This window comes from Pteropus medius, unplaced genomic scaffold, assembly GCF_902729225.1.
Source record: "Pteropus medius unplaced genomic scaffold, Ma_sr-lr_union100, whole genome shotgun sequence".
NCBI classification, from domain to species: Eukaryota; Metazoa; Chordata; class Mammalia; order Chiroptera; family Pteropodidae; genus Pteropus; species Pteropus medius.
This window is the reverse complement of record NW_024344377.1, coordinates 3,235,633-3,254,650: the sequence shown is the minus strand read 5'-3', so window position 1 is coordinate 3,254,650 and position 19,018 is coordinate 3,235,633. Positions and strand designations below refer to the sequence as shown.

Below are 19,018 nucleotides of genomic sequence, written 5' to 3'. Positions count from 1 at the left end.
TGGGTGGAGCTCGCGCGGGAGGGGCGGCGGGAGCGCGCCGCGCGGCCCCGCGGGCGGGGAGGAGGGGCGGGCCGTCCCCCCGGGGGCGGGCCGGGCCGGGCCGGGGCGGGGCCGCGACGCGGCGGCGACGCGCCGCCATCTTGGAGATGGGCAAGAGGGTGGGCACGGCGGCCTCGGGGAGGCTGCGGCGCGTGGGGCCGGGCGTCGCGGGCCGAGGCGCGTGTTGCGGTTTGGTACCGCGTGCGAGGGTGAAGGGCGAAACTGCCGGAGTCCGCCTCGGTAGTGCCTGGTGCGAGGCCTTGCGCGGGTCGGAAGCCACGGCAGCACAAAAAGCACAAGCCCACGCACCTCAGAGCCATCTCTGGGCCAAATTAATGGGTGAAGCAGCCTTTGGTGTGAGCCCACCTCTCGGGGAGTGTGTGTGTGCGCGCGTGCGTGTGTGTGTGTTTGCTGGTGGCGACTCTTTGCTGGTGGCGACTCTTCTCTGGCGCCCTGCCTGAAACCCTATTTCGTGACTTTCCCTTAGCGGGATAAAGTCCCTCACAGACGAGCCGGTACACATTCGGATGAGGGGGGCTTTGAAAGATCCCAGGCTACTTTGGCTGTCGTCCCAGGCATTGTGGTAGAGGAGAGGGACTAGTTCCTATTTGACAGGTAAACTCATAATTGCGAAAACACATGCTAGTCTGCATCCGCCTAGAAACCGGAAACAGCCAGGAAGCTTTGGCAAGATTCTTGCAGAATGTGGATCAAGATACCCTCAGAATAAAGATGGTGGCATGGGCACACGCAAAACATCAAATCTATAGTAATCTTTTAATGAGGAAATTTGGGAAATATCCAAGTTCAGCAAAGGCAGAATGTTCTCCCTAGGCCTGGAATGTGCTTGAGAAAACTTCCTCTCACCAGCTGAAAGTAGAGCATGTTGACAGAAGGAGGATGATCTGAATAGGTCTAAAAGTGGGGAGCTAAGAAATAAGAACTGAACTCATCCTAAGCCTCTTTAGGGCAAAGGAGGGTAATTGGTGTTTCTCATTTTGAACTAATTAACTGGCATACTGGATTATACATCTGGCTTGTGTGAGTTGTTTAAGCCAAGATACCTGAGTTGCAAAAAAGGGCATTGACCACTTTTCTCACTCATTCATTTAGCAGAGAGGGGTGCAAGTCCCTGGTATTAGATAGATAAATTCCATATTTTAGCTTCGTGGCCAGTAATATGCAAATTACAGTTGACCTTTGAACATGGGTTTGAACTGCTCACACATATACTCGGGTTTGTTTTTTTTTCAATACTTAGCCCTCTGTATCTCAGGACTTTGCATCCTGGGTTCAACTGCAATTGAAAAGTTATTTTTGATCTGGTTGGAAATCTACAAAAGGGCCAACTTTATGCATTGTTCTATGCCTTTTTATATAAGGGACTTGAGCATCTGTGGATTTTAATTTGGTGTGGGCAGGGTCCTAGAACCAATTCCCCGCAGATACCCAGGGACAGCTGAAATTTGGGGGTAACCAAAAGTTATGCACAGATTTTCAACAGGGTCAGCACCCTTAATTCTAAATGTATGACATGAAAATGTTCAAAGCTCAACTGTAAATGTATGATATGAAAAATGCTTTTAAGTAATTTCAGATGTTTTATATAAAACGGCAGCTGGATGTCAATTTGGCAGTGGCTAGGAACACTTAAGCTTTGAGTTTCTCCTGTAGAATATATGGTGATTAATAAACGAGTAATTGCTGAAGTTTTACTTAAAGAGACTCTGTGGTCCTTATGAAATGTAATTATTTTATAATGTGAACAATTTCGCCCTCTAATTTTTCTGGGGCAAGACATTTTGATACTACTAATAAATAGTTATGAAAATTTAAAAGGCCAGGGGAGGGTCCATGAAGGTAGATCTCCATGGCAAGATTTTTTTTCCTATCCACCAGTAATCACAATTCTGCCTTCATTGCAAGTCCATATTTTTAAGGAGGGCATTAAGTAACTCTGTCTACAAGTTAGTTACTACTGAGGGCATTGGAAATACTGGGGTGAAAAAAAGAGACCATCGTTGCCCTCATGGAATGTACAGTCCAGTGAGACTTATTACTAAGTAATTATTCATTTACAACCATGATATGTACAAGGCAAGAAAAAGTGAAGTTCTGTAAGAGGAATGAACAGCACCATCTACTACTGCGAGGGGAGGTTGGGGGGTAAGGGGGAAGGGTGCTTCAGAGCTTTTCTGAAAATGTGACATTTACATTAGGACTTAAAAGATAAATGAGAATTAGCTAGGTGAAAAGTGAGGGAAAAGTGTTCTAAGCCTTAAGATGAGGAAAACAAACTTGCATAGACTGTGCACTGGAACTGAAGAAATGGATTCCAAACAACTGGGGAATTGGGGACTAAACCAAAGGCTAGGGACTTTGTGTTGTGGACGGAATGGTCTGCCAGCTCAAGCTGACCTGCTAAGCCCTCTACTGAAAAGCAGGTTAGATTGGGAGCTGGATGGAAAGAAAGTAAAGCTCAGAACTTTGAGGAACTTACCCCTGTGCTCAAAGATGGTGAGAAAGACATTGAACTCAAGGGGTTTGGGGGTACTATGGCTGTGTTTCTTGTCCCTGAATGCCTTCAGAAGTTTGTTTCGGATCCCACTGCTGCCACCAAATATGTTAAAGAACAAAAATTCAACCGAGTATATTTGAAGATCTAATTAACTTTATTGAATGATTCACAAATTGGGCAACATCCTATTTAGTAAACAGAGAGGTGCTCTGAGGAGCTGTACAAAATGGAAGGCTTTTATAGACAGGAAGGTGGGACAAGGACGTTATTAGCAAAAAAAAAAACCAAAACAAAACCCCCTGAAAAACTGTTTCAGGCAAGGTCACCTACCTTTGGGGAAAGGAAGGTAGGGGTCTTATCAGGCAGATTACCTCACTAGTGTTGATCAGGAAATTCCAGGCTGTTTGGGTTAAAGTCCATTCCTGGGAGGGGCTGAAACTGCAATTAAGCCTTGGTTTCCTGTTCTGAGGGGGAGTGACCCCTAACCTGGGCCTGCTTCTTTTTCTTTAACCATATCTTTCCTATATTTCACATAGGAAGACTCTTAGCATATTCCTTTATTTTGGTGGAGCATCTCTTCCATATGCTTCCTCAGAAAGGGTACTTGAGAGGTAAATATATTGGGAGCTGAGTTCCTTTACATTTGATCTGTTTATATCCTTCTGGAATCTTGATGGATCTTTGTCTCCATGCTTTGGAGTGTGTATGGTTTTAACTACTGTGCTGAGTACTCAACTCTTTCAATCTAGAAATATGTATCCTTCATTTCTGGGAATAAAACTTTTTTTTGGTTGATGATCTTCTCTCCTGCATTTTCTGTCTCTATTCTTAGCAGAACTCTTAATATTCAGATATGTGATTTCCTTGCCTAGCACTCTTAATTTTCTTAGGTTTCTCTCCTAGCTTCCATGTTTGTCTTTTTTACTTTGGGGGTACTTTTCCTCATATTTATCTGTCTTCCATTGACTTTTTATGTTTCTTGAATATTTTTCTTTTTAAATAGATTTCTTTGTTGCCAATCCTTTTATCACTCTGAAGATATTATTGGTAGAAATTTTAATGTTTTTTACCTTCCTGTGTAGGTTGTTTTTTCTAAGTTGCCACTTCCTGTTCCTTTTGTGTGTGTTTTGATCTTTCATGTTAAAGGATCTTCTCAACTATATGGTGGTTGTATTTAAAGTGTGGGGATTAAAAAGGTGATTGGGAGCTCAGAACATATAAATGAGCTTTGGTGTTTGTTTGTTTTGCTTTGTTTATATGAGTTTATTGTTGAAACAGAGTGAAATGCTTGGCCTCTCTGACTCCATCTTGTTCCAGCCTGCTTGTTCCCATGGCCTTCAGGCTAATAGCTTCTGCTTAATGTTGCATATAGACATGCTAATTATTAGAGGAATTCTGCTAATAGCCTGAGTTTTACAAAAACAGTCTCTTATCAGAATGTGCCTCTCCTGAGGTGATAAGGGCAGTATATAAAAAAATAATGATTGTTTATCAAAGATATGCAGGAATCTTGTGACTGGACTTACATCAACTAGTACATTCTTCTTCAGACCTCTGCTGGTGCTCGGATGTCTGCAGTGGTCAGTCACTTCTTGCCCTTCCCATCTCCCCTTCCCTTGACTGAAAAAAAAAGCCTGATCTCTGTACTTTAACATGGATGTGAGATACCACAAGGGCTCCCATCTTCTTGGTTGGTGCCTTCTCGATTAATAAATCTTCCTTTACTCAAAACTCTGACATTTTGAGTTTTGGTCTTTTGCAGCGTGGGGCACACGGACTTTGGACCAGTTACACTGCCATGCTAATATTTCATAGAAACGGGAATGTATCGAGAGAGTCGGGGTAGTAGGAAAAAAGAAAAAATATGATAAAGGTCTGTACACATTGCTCTGTTTCCGTCTGGAGCTGGCTTTCCTAACATCAGGCTCCGCAGCTGCACTTGTCCAATGCCCCTGTGCACATGCGGCCCTGGGCACACCCGGCACAACACACGGGGCACCAGGAGCAGCAGCTTTTCTTGCAGAAGGTGCATTTGTACTCTGCATTTGCAGGAGCCATTGCAGATGCAAGAGCCACCAGAGCGGCAGAAGCAGTTGGGGTTCATTTTGAGTTGAGGTGAGGCCCGTAGTCTAAAACAAGTGGTGAAGAAATACGTGGGCTAGTGGAAGGTGTATTCTGGGGCTTGTTGACTGTGAGCTTAATTACGGGGTGATCTGGCTGGTGTGTCTTATTGGGAAACCCTGATTCACTATCTCTAGATCTTTTGTTCTCACGACCCAAAAAAGGTTCTTCTACTCTCCTCCTAGACACTGAAGACCTGGCAGCTAGTGTTCTTGAAGCTGAGTAGAGAAATTGGGCTGGGGTGGTGGAATAAATTGTTTTATTATTCAGTATGTACATATTTGCTTAATCATCCTTTTGTTTTATTCTCTCCAGAAGGAAAAGTTTAGTTTTTATTTTCCTAAAGGGAGGACGTCAAAAGTCCAGTTACTCAAGTGGGGGAGGGGACCTAATAGCTTCTTAACTAGTTTTAACCAATCCTCCTAATTACAGGACCTCTTTCCCTTCACTGCCACTTCTTGAGGTGCCTGAGGTTCTTAGCAGGTCACATAACTTTTGGTGATTCTATGGTGCCAATAAAGTTGTCTTTGAGCTTTCCCCATTACTGATTTTCTAAATCATCTAGTACTTGTCCATTTTTTTTTTTCTTTGGTGCCTTCCCAAATGCTGTTGCTGTAGCATCCTCTCTCATTCTTCCCATCCGTATGGACTTAAGCTTAAAAAAAACAAACAAACCCATTTGTGTTTTCAACAGTTTCAGGAGGAAGAAAATGAAGATACATCTGTTCAGTCTGACATCTTTCCCCAGAAATTATTCCTATTTCTGTTCATTCCTACTGCAGTCACTTAATCTGAGCCACCATCCTTGCTCGGCTGGTCTACTTCAGCAGCCTGCCAACGGCTTGTCCTACTTCCAGGATTGCTCTTTCCTTATCTGTTTTATTACACTGCAGTCAGAGTGGACTTTCTACAGACCAAATGTTATTGTTTCTCCACCCTCCTTTACACCCTTCTTTGACTCCCTTTTGCTCTTGTAAGACTCTGCATCACCTGGCCTTCATCCAGTTTTCATCTCATCTTCCAACTTTCTCCCAGTTGCTCATTGGGCTCCATCCATGCTCTAACCTATGTTTCTCTTAACACCCAATGGTGGGATCTCAGGGGAGCCCTATGTACTCTATCTGGAACTTGTCTCTTACCAATTCCTCCAACTCCTCCTCCCCAAGCTTTTCCAGATAATTTCTACTAACTCTTTCAGGTATTAACTTTAATTTTTCTTCTTCAGGGAAGCCTTTCATGTTACTAGGTAGGTCTTTTGTTGATGGCTTGATTGTTCGAAATTTGCTATCACTCCTCACAGAAGGGTTATACTGCTCTCTCCTGACGGTATCACTACTCCACATAACACAACACACGTTGAGAAATGCTACACTGTAACAGCCATCACACTTTAGTTTATTATTATGTGTTTAGGTGTCTTTTTGACAGACATGACAATCTCCAAGAAGGAAGGGTCCTGTGTCTACCTTATATACCACAGTACCCCCATTGTTTAGTACACTACCTTGTCCGCTCGTATTCATGACAAAGACTCTCCCCTTGGCCAAAGCCTTCAGCATGGCTTCCAGCAGCTTAAGATCATGTGTCTAGGAGGACCTCTATCCCTGTGTGAGAAAGCTCAATACTGCCAGGAGAATTTACTGTTTGTTCTAGCCAAAACCTGGCGATAGGCATACAGTCTCCTGAACCCTTTCTTAAGGCAGTTCCTTTAGAAAGCTTGCAATTGTAAATCCTTTCTCCGCCCCTTTAAGATACACATCTTCTGTCATCCAGAAATATCTTCTCAGGAACCTGAGAGCTATCTCCTCCCAGCCTGGTGGGTACCTTGGTCTAACTTGTACCACTGCCTATCATAAAGATAAGAAAAGTTTGTTGCTCCTCCAGATAAGTGCCAATTAATAAACCCAGGTGGCCTAGTCACATGGACCAACACCCTTTGCCACCCTTCAGTGCCTTTGCCTTAGCACAGTCTTTAAAAATTCTAGAGCCTTTTGTTTTGGGAAAGTTTAGTTCACGATGTACCTTCTTTATTGCAAGAGTTAATACTGAATAAAATCTATTCTTACTGCTTTAATTAGTGTCTGGTGTTGTTTATCTGTCACTAAGCACACTAAATAGTTATTGAATTAATAGAAAGGTTCTACATAGATGTGAAAGCTTCTTCAGAGGCCTCTTCTATCTCCTCCCACTCTCCAAGAAGCTGCTTATCTTTTTTTTTTTTCATAATCTCTAACTATATGAAAAAGGACAATTAGACCCACATTATCCGCAGTGATTTTGGGACTAGTCAGATCATTGTAGACATATATAGAAAGCTATTTAAAAAGTCACACCCCTAAATTTCAATCATGTGGTCTCTCTTTTAAACTTTTTTTTTTAACCTTTATGGTTTAAAACCTTCAAAAGTTTTACCATTTCTATTTCTGGGCCCACGACAAGAGTTCCATTCTGTCCAGAAAGACATGTGGGCGGGTTAGATGTGGGTGCTAGAATGGGTGAGTTTGCCTAGGCCTTGGCTGCTGATGGCTCACATACCTCCGTCTGCGGACAGCACTCTGCTACCTGCTCCTGCAGGTTTCCGCTGTTCCTCCAAATCTTTCCCAGTTAAACGCTCCCGTCAGTACTTTTAGAAAGCCCAACGCGCCCCACAATCCGTGACTTCCAGCGTCAACTCGTTCCTTGTTTCCGAACCGGCAGGGCTTCCTTTCCCACGATCCTGACCCAGCCTCCAACTCCGCCTCCAGCTGCGCCCGGGCGGCGGCTGAGGGTGTCACGTGCCAGCACTCGGGCGTGAAGCCGGCGCCGCCATCTTAACTTTTGGCGGCGCCAGCCAGGGGCAGGGAGAGGGCCGCTGTCCAGCCGCCCGGAGTTCCGGCCCTTGTGCGCAAGTGCGGAAGTGTGCGGGTCCCGAGTGTGACTGGTTTCCGGCCGGTGGTGCCGCACCGGCTGCCCGGAGACGTGTAACGGACGGTGGGCCGCAGCCATGGCTGATAGAAAACCTAACGGTGGCGGCGGTGCCGCTTCCATGTCCTCGTCGGGCACCAATCTGCTCTTCTCATCCTCGGCCACGGAGTTCAGCTTCAACGTGCCCTTCATCCCCGTCACCCAAGCCGCCGCTGCCTCGGCCTCCTTGCTCCTGCCCGGAGGTAGTGAGGAGAGGGGGGGAGGGGGGAGTCCGCTCGGGCGAGTGTGTGCTGGGAGGCGGGCGAGGGCATGGGGTGACGAGGGGCGGACTGGAGGTTTTCCTCCTGCCTGCATCTGACCCTCTGGGTTACGGGCCAGGGTTATCAGTGGCCAAGTTTGACTGGCTTGGGTGCTTTGGGATCTTGAAGGCGAGGGGCCGGGTCATAAGGCTTGTTCTTCGCTGAAGGAGCCCTCTGTTTCGAGTGCCGGGCACTCCTGCGCTGGCATTCCACAAGTTTTTGTTGAACACCTACCGGTGAGCCAGGTACTTGCAGGGAATGCAAATAAATCAGATAGTGTTCCCTCTCCTAGGTTACAGTAGGATATAATGGGATGTCTCCCTAGGATTGGCATATAATTTTTGCAAAGTAGAGGTGCAGAATGCAATCCTCATCTTTCAAAAACGGTGCATCATTTCCTCTCTTAGGTCCCCACTCCTATGCGCACCTTAGCTCCTCGTTCACATCTTTATTATTGTAGGGAGATTGCTTTATAACGATTATGTGGCATAACCCAGAGGGAACATGGTGTTTAGGAGCACAGACTGTGTTCCAGCTCTGACCCTGCCAGCAACTTGCTGTGTGACTTCAAGCATGTTACTTTACCTCTCTGCTTCAATTTCTGTTGTATGCTGCCTCATTGGGTTGTAACGATATGTGAATTAATTTTTGTAAAGCATTGAATATGGGCCCTCGCACATAGTATTATGTAAATGTTTGCGAAATAAACATGCCTCTCTTTGGATTGTGGGCTTCTTGAGGTTTGCAGCAATGACTTATTTACCTTTTTATTTCTAGGATCTTTAGTGCCTAGCACATAGATCTTCATTAAATGCTGAACACTTTTCCATTGAATAATTTATCTTGCTTGGAGGTCTAAGGACAGTTTCATAGAGAAGCGAAGAAGGGCAAACTGGAGGCAGTTGTCCATGCAGATTCCCTTTTCTTTGTGTTTTGTTTCTTCTTGGTGCTTATCACCACCTGACACGTACACATATTCATTCATCTTATCCCACTAGAATGTAAGCTCCATGAGAGCAGGAACTTATACCTGGAACGGTGCTTGGGATGCTGTAGAACAAATTTTCAATGGCTATCTATTGAATGAATGAAAAGATGGGAGTCAGGAATATGTATGTCTCATTTTGACAGTGTGGCTGGAAGATTAGGCATTGCCATTTTTGGTGAAGAACTAGCATGGCTGGAGCAGAATGCTGTGGGAGGTTGCAGGAATAATATGGGGCTTTTATATCATCTTCTGCTTCACACATGTTTGGTTCATGCCCATCTTCTTTGCTATACAGTATTTGGTTTGTGTGTGTCAGTGCTAAACATTTCCATTGTCAAGTACAGGATAACTGTACCTATCTTGGAGACTCGTATTTCTTAGAGATAGCTTATTTTTTAATGAGAAAATTAATAGCTTTTAGAACTAAAATTTTATAACAATTATTTTTCCGTCTCTGAAAGAGATTTGATCATTAGAAACTCAGAGAATTTCCAAGGACAAAAGAGCCTGTCTCATTGGAAGCAACAGTCAACTCAGTGAAAGAGACACATAGGAAACAATTTCATTCATTCAAAAAACATGGGTTGAGCAGCTTCCGTTTGCCAGGCCCTGTTCCAGATGTCCGGGAGACACGAAGAGCAGATAGCGTTGCCCTCAATGACTGCTCAGTATACATAAACACACTACCTGACTGCAAATAGTTGTCATGCTGGTTTGTAATGGCTAGAGAGAGGGATTGATAGGCCGCTGTCAGAGCTGTGGGTTTCAGGCTGGCTGACCTGGGAGAGGAAATCCTTTAGGTCTTCAGGGCCTCACAGAGGAAGTGATTCTTCCTCTCAGTGTTGACAGATACACAGAAATTAGAGTCTGGAGAGATAGGCACATGTAAAGTCTGAAGTGTAAGAAACTTGCAGATTGGGTGGGATTTGGTGGTAGGTGCTCACATTCTCTTTCCTCTCCTTCTCCCTCCATCCCTCCTCCCTTTTCCCTCTCTTTCCTTGTCCCCTCTCCTCTCTCCCAGTAGATCAGTGTGACTACAGTGTGTGCAGGGGAGGGGCGTCATTTAACATATTGAGAAGTTTGAAGGCATCTTATGGGGAGTAGGGGGAGTCTTTGAAGGATTTTATACAAGGCAGCAAAATTAAAGGTGTGTTTCGGAAAGATTGGTGTTTTCTGAGATTGTGCTGGAGTAAAGCTGATGTAGCAAGAGCGGTCAGCCTGGAGTCAGGCAGGAGTGGATGGTGCTCTAGTCAGCCACATTGGGTATGAAGAGCAGGGAACAGATGTGAAAGATTTTTCAACTATAAAATCGTTGGGACTTAGTGACACACTGGAGGCCAGACAGTCTGCTCTGTCAGCGCAGAGGGGCCCCTTTATCTCATTCAGTTTTAGCCCCAAGACCTAGCTCTGTGCTTGGCATGTAATGGATACTGTGTATATATTTTTTGAATGAGGATTTGAGTGATTAAATGAAGGGTATGAGAAAGAGGAGGAGGTCTGATAGATGAGGATTCTGGTTTGAGTGAATGGGATGGATATCGCAAATATCTCTTGAGATATTGAGATGTGGTAAAAGGAGCACATGGAGGGGAGCAGTGAAGATGTTAAATTCCATTTTAGGCTTATTAAGTTTGGGGTATATGTGGCTGAGCCTGCCAAAAGTATTGAGGAAGCAGTTGGAAAATAGCTCCTGGAACTAAAGATAACACCCTTGGTTTGAGACAGAGTTGGGAGTGTCACAAGCATACAGGTAGGTGTTCATTAAAGTAGTGGGTCTTAATGTCAAATGTATCCACATTAATTAGAAAAGGCCCCTGAGGTGGGACCATCATCAGAGTGAGATCAGCATTTCATTTGTAATTGATGATAATCAGAAAAAGATCCCCAAGTTGTCTTAAAGGATAAAAGATAGTACAGAGGTTTTTCCATGCTTTCAGTTGTTGACAGATGAACTGAGAAACACAGGTGAGTCCAAATGAGGTTTACATGACTGGAAAGAGATGGTGGGAACTGGACATGTGTAAGAAAAGTGGAATAGTACAAGACCAAGGGCCTTGAGCAGGTGATATTTTTAGTTACAAAGAAACAACCTAGAGGAATATTTTTTTAATTTTTTTTTTCTTTTCAAAAAGAGGAGTATTTTGAATAGTAGATTATTTTAATTAAATCGATGAAACATAATGGCAGCAACCTAGAAGCTCACGCCAGAATCTCTGCAAGACCAGTGGCTCTTTCAGCAGGTCAGGGAGGAGCCCGGAGCTTGAAAGAAGGCCCTTTGGCAGGTCTCAAGGTTAGGGACCACAGTGTGCCTGTGTGCTGGGAGTGGGTCCACCCCTCTGATCTGATTAGGGAGAGGAAAATGAAAGTTACAATGAGCTGAGGGCTCATGAAAGTTTAGTAAGGAAGAGTGGGCTGGACTTTTGAGGCCAGGCAGAGGGAAAATGCTTTTATCGTAGGACTCCGTAGCGGAAGTGAAGATAGTTTGGTGCTGTTAACACCTGCAGTGAAGATCAAGTTGGACAAAGGGAAGTGAAGAGAGCTTCCCTTGGTTAGAAATGACTTTTTTAGTGATTTGGTATTCTATAATGATGAATTACTTGGTTGTGATACTCTGCGATTTTAGGGATGGCAATTCATGGTTGACCTACTTTGCCTTGTGAATACAAATACCACGTGTGCATTTGTACAGTGAGTGCTTTGTAGGTAAGAGCCCTGACACACCTCTTCTTGTCAACAGAGGTAATGTTTGTACTTTGGTTTCTTGTCGTTACTGTAGAAGTAAAATTACGTGTATTTGGGTAATGGAATAATATTTGATTTCTTACCAGGGAAAAAGAACATTCAAAAGAACATGTAAAAATAGCAGGTATAGATTTTTATTTTAAAAAACTTTACATAAAAGTATGTATAATTTATATATATTTACAAAATAGATTATATGTATTTATGTTTACTTAAAAAGGTTGGGAAGGTATGTACTAAAATATTAACAGTGATTGTCCCTGGGTGGTGGGCTTAGAAATGAATTATAACTTTTACTTCTTTTCTTGTTTCTTACTCATATTTTCTAGTTTTTCGTTTTAAAGAAAAGTTTTCAAAGAAAAAGTTGTTCGTTTTTTTCTGTAATGCAGAAATTTACATTTGAATGACAAAATAAGAGGTACAGGGGTTAGATCTGCTGTGTAGAATCATATCTGCAGAATGAGAGCATAAACCGTTGCTCTCCTGTCCCTTTCAGAGGATTCCACAGATGTTGGTGAGGAGGACAGCTTCCTTGGTCAGACTTCTGCTCACACATCCACCCCACAGACATTTAGCTATTTCTCTCAGGTATCAAGCAGTAGTGACCCTTTTGGAACTATTGGACAGTCACCGTTAACAACCGCAGCCATATCAGCTGGACAGTCAGCATTCTCTAAGCCCCCAGCTGCTCTCCCTTTTACCACTGGATCCCAAGACGTGTCGAATGCTTTTCCACCATCGGTTTCGAAGGCTCAGTACGGTGCTCCACCTTCTTCACAGATGGGAATAAATACTTACCTGCCTTCTCAGCCAAGTAGCCTCCCTCCTTCAAATTTTGGGAGCCCACCCCAAGGAATACCCCAACAAGGATATAATCCTTATCGCCATACTCCTGTAAGCAGCAGAGCTAATCCTTACATTACACCACCACAGCTGCAACAGTGCCAAACACCAGGCCATCCCACCCATCCTCCACCCTCTGGATCCCCTGTTCAGGTGTACCAGATGCCTCCAGGATCTTTGCCACCGGTATGGAAACGTTTTTATATCCTGATTATTCACTTCAATTTTTAATCTCTCATTTAGCCTGTGTTTTGAAAAGGACTATACTTTCTATAATCAGTATGACAGATTATTTTCAGAGGATATTCTGTTTAAGGTATATGCTTTGAAGTTAACATTCTTTTAAAGGTAGCTCACTGAATGGTTCACATTTTAGTTTGTTATTTATTTACTGAAGTAGGAATTGATTTTAATGAGTTAACCTATGCCAGTACTTCCAGATTTTAGTGTAAGATGCCAATAATAAATGTGATCTAAGGACATGTGAGAGTTGAAGCAATTATTATCTTTAAAGATTGCAGCTTCTCATTTTTTAATTACACTATTCAATCGAAACACTCACTTACGAGGACTAAAATTGATTACCCTAGTAGTTTCTTTTATTTACATTCATGGAGTTTGGATCCAGACAATTAAACTGTCTTAGGAGAGTAGTGGAATAACATTTGTCTTGGGTAAATTTTATGAAATTCCCTTATGCTTTTTCTCCAACTAATTATTCAACTGACTTTCACAGAGAAATCAACTAAATCAAAAAAAGAGAACCAATTAAAAGAAAGAATTAAGAACCCAACCCAAAGTGGCAGAGATAGCAGTATTAAAATCAAGAATGTAACCTAACTTTACTCTTGGGGATAAAGAATGGGCTTCATTTTATTTAATTTAAAACATAACAATACACAAACTCTTGGTAATGGGCCCAAAGCATAGATCAAACTTTTCCTTCGAACAAACATCATGGTCTTAATTTTTTTGTCCCTTCCAGGTTCCTCCTTCAGTGCAGTCAGGGTTGTCCCCTCCACAACAGCAGGCACTTGCTAGACCTGTGGGTTCCTCTGTGCAAGTGCCACCTCCTTTTATACTTCAAAACCAATATGAACCTGTTCAGCCCCACTGGTTTTACTGCAAGGAGGTAGAATACAAACAACTGTGGATGCCTTTCAGCATGTTTGACTCTCTGAATCTTGAAGAAGTCTATAATTCAGGTAAGCACTGAGCGTGTATCATATCTGACTGTAGGAAGAGAAGAAACAAAGAGTATTTATCTATGGCTTTTTGTGAACGTCAAATTCCTTAATCTTTGGAGACCCCACCAAACTCTGTACCTTAAGATGATGATACTGATATAAGTCTCGAGTTATTCGAGCAAGGTATTTGAAGAAATATTTTAGTAACATTCTTCCTTGTTTGAAGGCGTTTTAAATCAGAGAAATGGAGTAGTTCATATAATTCAGGTGTCAGTTTTCTTTCTTGTTTTCCTTTTTTTGGGGGTGTCAATTTTCTTATTTCCTTTACTCATTTGTAGTGACAGGGCACTTACAAAGTGTTTTTCTGTGGAACTTTTCTTTCTGAAGATGCTGTGAAAAAAGTGTTCCATGGTTAGGTGAATTTTGGAAGTGCCGTAACTCCATCTACTTTTGAGATAGTGCACAGGAGTGTGTTAAGGCTCTGAGGAGTCTTGCAGTATAGAAATATGTTTCTTTGTTTGTCCTGATCATATTTCATCATGGTACTTTAAAATTACCTATTAATATTCTTTAGAAATATACTTCATGGAGCATTGTTGATTTGATTTTTAAAAATCCACCAGTTATTTGAATTATTTTATGGTCATGTTTTAAAATTTCACCCTGGCTATTTCTTCTTAAGAAGGATCATAATTTAGATCAGCACAGATTAATCTTGAACTTCTATTTTTAGACAAAAGTGAGCTTAGTTCTTTGTCTTTAAGGGTCAGCTAGTCACTGTATTCACTGTATTCATTTGTTAATTTGAAATATACCTTGTAACTGTTGGGTTAAAATGTGGACTTGTGCTCCAGTCCAGCCAGACCCCGAGAGTGTGGTTCTGGGGACGGACGGAGGGCGCTACGACGTTTACCTCTATGACCGAGTGAGGAAGGCTGTGTACTGGGAAGAGGAGCCAGCCGAAGTGAGACGCTGTACCTGGTTTTACAAAGGGGACACAGATAGCAGGTTTATTCCCTATACAGAGGAGTTCAGTGAGAAACTAGAGGTACGTGGGCTTTATTCCTTGATGCTTCTCTTTAAAAAATGTGGGCCCTGTATACATTGGAGCCCATTTAACACCATTCACAATGGCGCAGGCTTTATTTACAAGAGAGCCTATCTTGATTCTGTGCACAAAAGTTGCTTTTTCAGTGGTGTCATCAGTCACGAAGTGCTAACGGTGGCCTTAGTACCCAAAGATAGAATGTTTTTCAGGGGCACGTCACAAATCTATTAAGGCACTTTTATCAAACCTTCGAAAGAACTTAGACTGCTGGGATCTGTTGTTGACAATACATGCCGAGCATATAGATGCTTTTCAAATTAATATTCAGTAAAAGGCTTGAAATTATCCTCTGACTTACGAAAGTGAATATAGAGCAGAGAAAGAACAACCGTCCTGAGACTTATTCGCTGTCTTGAAACTGATGGTTAATGTTGTTTTAGATAATTGTGTTTATTTCTTACGATAATTCTACTTAACGTTAAAGTATTAAATATTGAAAGTATTTTAATTAATTTAACATTTACGTATTAAATATTTGAAATAAATGAATTCCACAGCTTACCTAGGAAATGAAATCTAGAACATTTTAGTTACTATTTTTTAATGTGGGAATTATCAAAACTGGTATAACCAACACTAACATTAAACTTTAAAACAACACTAATATTAACATGCAAAAGGGCCTTTAAATGTTAATTTTCCCTAGTTCATATTTGAATAGCTTCAAGCAAGGATCAGGCCTTATGTTCTGTTTAGAGCTGACAGTCAAGTAACAGTTTCCCAGACCTCATTGACAGCGTTAAGTGAGGACTTACTGCACAAATCAATAACGTTTCTATACAATAGGAATAACCAGTTAGAAACCATAATAAAAAAGAAGATACTATTTATAACACTATCAAAACTAAAGTTAAGTAGGAAAAAAGTCCAACAAAAGATATGTATGGGCTTTATGGAGAAAAACTATGAAGTTGTAGTGAAGTACGTAAAAGATGACCTCAAAGAAATGGAGCTAAGTATTATATTCGTAGATGCAACAGTCTTGATATAAGATGTCAGTCCTTCCCAAATTATTTTGTAAATTTTATGTAATCCCAATCAAAATCACATCGGGGTTTTTTTTTTGTTTTTTTTTTTTAAGTAAAATTTGTAAACTGCTCCTAAATTTTATGTGGAAGGTCAAAGTGTCAAGAGTAACCAAGACCATTTTGAAGAATATGATATGTCTACCAGACAAGATTTATTACAGAGCTATATAGATTGAAAGGGAATATGAAGAAGTGAAAATAATTCTTGAGATAGTGAAACTTATCTTTAAACATTTCATTTTTGTGATCTTTCTTTTAAAAATTATAAATAAATATATTTAAAAATTAAAGTGAGGAAGAGTGTCAGATGGATGGGCGCTGATTTAGAGCAATTGTTACTATTGTCCGGGAGACAAAAACTCTTCTATTTTGACATGATTGCCAGATAATAACTGTTACTAATTAAAAAAAAAGATTTTGGACCTTGGGTGTACCAGAGGTTTCCCTTACCTTGTCTTGAATCTTTCTTCAAGAGATCCTCAGACTCTTGCCTTATAGAAAGCAGGGTAGTATATCTGGAGGAAGAGCAAGGGAATGGTTGAACAGTCAGGTCCTTGGTGTCAGAAAGCTGTGGTGGGAGTGAACCACAGTTTAGTCTTTGCTACTTACCCATGTGTAATCTCATGCAACTGTGAATTGTGTCCTCCCCTCTTCCCCCAAATAAAAAGATATGTTGTAGTCCCAACATCCAGTAGTCAGAATGTGACTTTGTTTGGAAATAGGGTCGATGCAGATATGATTATTTAAGGCAAGATCATAGTGGAATAGGGCGAGCGCCTGATCCAGTGCAACTTGTGTCCTTATAAGTCAGTCATAGAGAGAATGGCAGGTGAATTGGAGTGATGCAGTTGTAAGCCAGTCAGCCCTGAAGATTGCCGGCACACCTCCAGGAGCTAGGAAGAGGTGAGGAAGGAGATTCCAAGAGGTTTCAGAAGGAACATGGCCCTGCTGCCACCCCGATTTCAGACTCTGAGCCTCTAGACCTGTGAGACAATAAATTTCTGTCGGTTTAAGCCACTCAGTTTGTGGCACTTTGTTATGGTAGCTCTAGGAAACACTGTCTAAATCTTGATTTTTGCCTCTGTGTAATGGGGATGATATTTTTTTAGGAATGATCGAGAGTAATTAGTTAAATGAGATAATATATGTAAAGTGATAAGTATAGTAGAGCTCTATTACTGTTATTTTTATTACCATGATAGTTATAATTTTTTTCCACAATTTTCCTTAATATGATATAGATCTGTCATAATGGATTATATACTGTTTCCATTATTGTAGGCTGAATATAAAAAAGCTGTAACCACGAATCAGTGGCACCGCAGATTGGAGTTTCCAAGTGGAGAGACAATTGTCATACACAATCCCAAGGTAATCATTTAAGATAGGAAAGTGTTGAGGGTCATTTAAATAATTATTTTGCCAAATATATTTGATGAATGTTTATTAATTTCTGCAGTTAGGTTATACATGTATATAACAAGTGCATTGCTTTTAAGTTCACATTGATCATAGAAACAAAAATGAAATTTAAATTTAAAATTGTCTCATGAAGTTCCTGTGTATGGCAACATGTTAGCTGAAGCTTGGTATGTACCATAGAAGCTGCTTGATAAACTTTTTTTTTTTGCAATTGATCAGGGGTCATCTGACTTTCTCTGTAAAAGGCTAAAGAATAAGTATTTATTTAAGTCTTTATACGCCATGTGGTCTTTGTCGCAGCTATTAACTCTATCCTCTATCCTGAAAGCAGCTACAGACATTGTATAAACCAATGGGTTTGGCTATTTTTAATAAAACTTTATTTGTCAAATCAAGCGACGATCCAGTTTTGGCCTATGGGCTGGGCCGTAGTTTGCCCACCCCCTGCCCTTGATGAGGGTTTGTTTCAATCTTCGAGAAGTAAAATATGTTCTTCCTCTTTGTATTGTCTTCAGAAGCTTTTCTTTGTCTTTTTTTTTTTTTTAAGATATTGATTAGTGGTGTTCACATTCTTTCATTTACCATCCTTAATCTCTCTGAGCTCCAAGTTCCTCACCTGGAAGATTTACCTTCCAGGGCCATATTTTGGATGGAGTGAGGTAATTTGTGCAAAAGCATTTAGCATAGTGCTTGGTACACAGTAGTTTCTCAGAACATAGGCTATTTATTTATTATAGAAAAGTATAAAAACGAAAATAACCTATATTCTAACTTACCTCTATAGCTTTTGTTGATACTGAAGTAAAAAAATAAAACATTTATATGTCAAGAAAATGTAAACAGTATAAAAAGGTATCAAAGGAAAAATAAAGGCTTCTTACCTCTGCATTTCCCCAGTGTCTCCTGTTGATGGTAACTCTTATCCTTCTGATTTTTTAACCTTTTGTGTACAAATATTTTGCATACCATTCATTTTTTTTGAAAGAAAAATTTTCATAGGACATCAGGTTTGATTTAATTATTTAATACAGTTGATTTAACAATATACGTCTTCCTAAAAAGTGGTGGGAAAATTAGTTTTTGGCACTGAAAATGAATTTGTGAATAGACTCCTCTATTGTAGGTAACTTTACTTGATTTCTTATGTGTAAACTTAAGTGTTTATGTTACATTTCTTTTTTTTTTTTAGGTTAAGTGATTTTTAATTTTATTATTTTAAGAATACAGTACATTGGTTATATGTTACGTTTCTAAATCAAGGTATACAACTTCTGATTTAGTCGTTTTATTTTTCAACTTAAGTATTGGAAATACTGGTTTTGATTTGCTTAGTTTCAATGGTTAATGAACACTAGCAGGACTGTTACAGAATTGGTTTTGGGGGAAACAGTACTCGTACTGGATTTGTAAATTATCCGTACTCTGAAGTCGTTTATTATGTACTGAAATACATTGTTTCACCTGCAGTTGAATGAACTTGCTAGTGAGCTTTCATTATCCCTCTGTTGCGTCTTGAAGGTTATTGTTCAGTTCCAGCCTTCATCAGTGCCGGATGAATGGGGGACCACACAAGATGGACAGACAAGGCCCAGGGTTGTGAAGCGTGGAATCGATGATAACCTTGATGAGATTCCTGATGGTGTGTATTATTTGTTAGGACCAAGATAATTTCTAGACTTCTCTATTTTAGCATCATTCTTTAGACTGATGAGAAAAAGAAAGTTATATGGATGACCTGCCATAACATTCAGAAATCAGCCAGACTGGCACATATCTTTTTAAAAATTTATTTTTTGTCTGTTTATTTTTTACTTTAGAA

At 41.0% G+C, this 19,018-nt stretch overlaps 1 protein-coding gene and 1 pseudogene across 3 annotated transcripts in view; one reads left to right on the top strand and one right to left on the bottom strand.

Moving 5' to 3' along the window:
- Nucleotides 1-2,688: 2,688 nt before the first annotated feature.
- LOC120608870 (metallothionein-2-like) lies at nucleotides 2,689-7,522 on the bottom strand (annotated as a pseudogene).
- Nucleotides 7,523-7,574: 52 nt separating this feature from the next.
- SEC23IP (SEC23 interacting protein) overlaps nucleotides 7,575-19,018 on the top strand; it is a 34,264-nt gene continuing 22,820 nt past the window's right edge. For 2 of the 3 annotated variants that reach the window (XM_039870848.1, XM_039870849.1), the window contains exons 1-6: nucleotides 7,576-7,824; nucleotides 12,108-12,640; nucleotides 13,440-13,659; nucleotides 14,496-14,689; nucleotides 17,059-17,148; nucleotides 18,718-18,838. In XM_039870848.1, the coding sequence (XP_039726782.1) occupies nucleotides 7,662-7,824; nucleotides 12,108-12,640; nucleotides 13,440-13,659; nucleotides 14,496-14,689; nucleotides 17,059-17,148; nucleotides 18,718-18,838 (1,321 nt within the window). In that variant the 5' untranslated portion in view covers nucleotides 7,576-7,661. Of the gene's footprint in view, nucleotides 7,825-12,107; nucleotides 12,641-13,439; nucleotides 13,660-14,495; nucleotides 14,690-17,058; nucleotides 17,149-18,717; nucleotides 18,839-19,018 lie in introns of all 3 variants that reach the window. The other variant, XM_039870850.1, reaches the window with a different exon arrangement.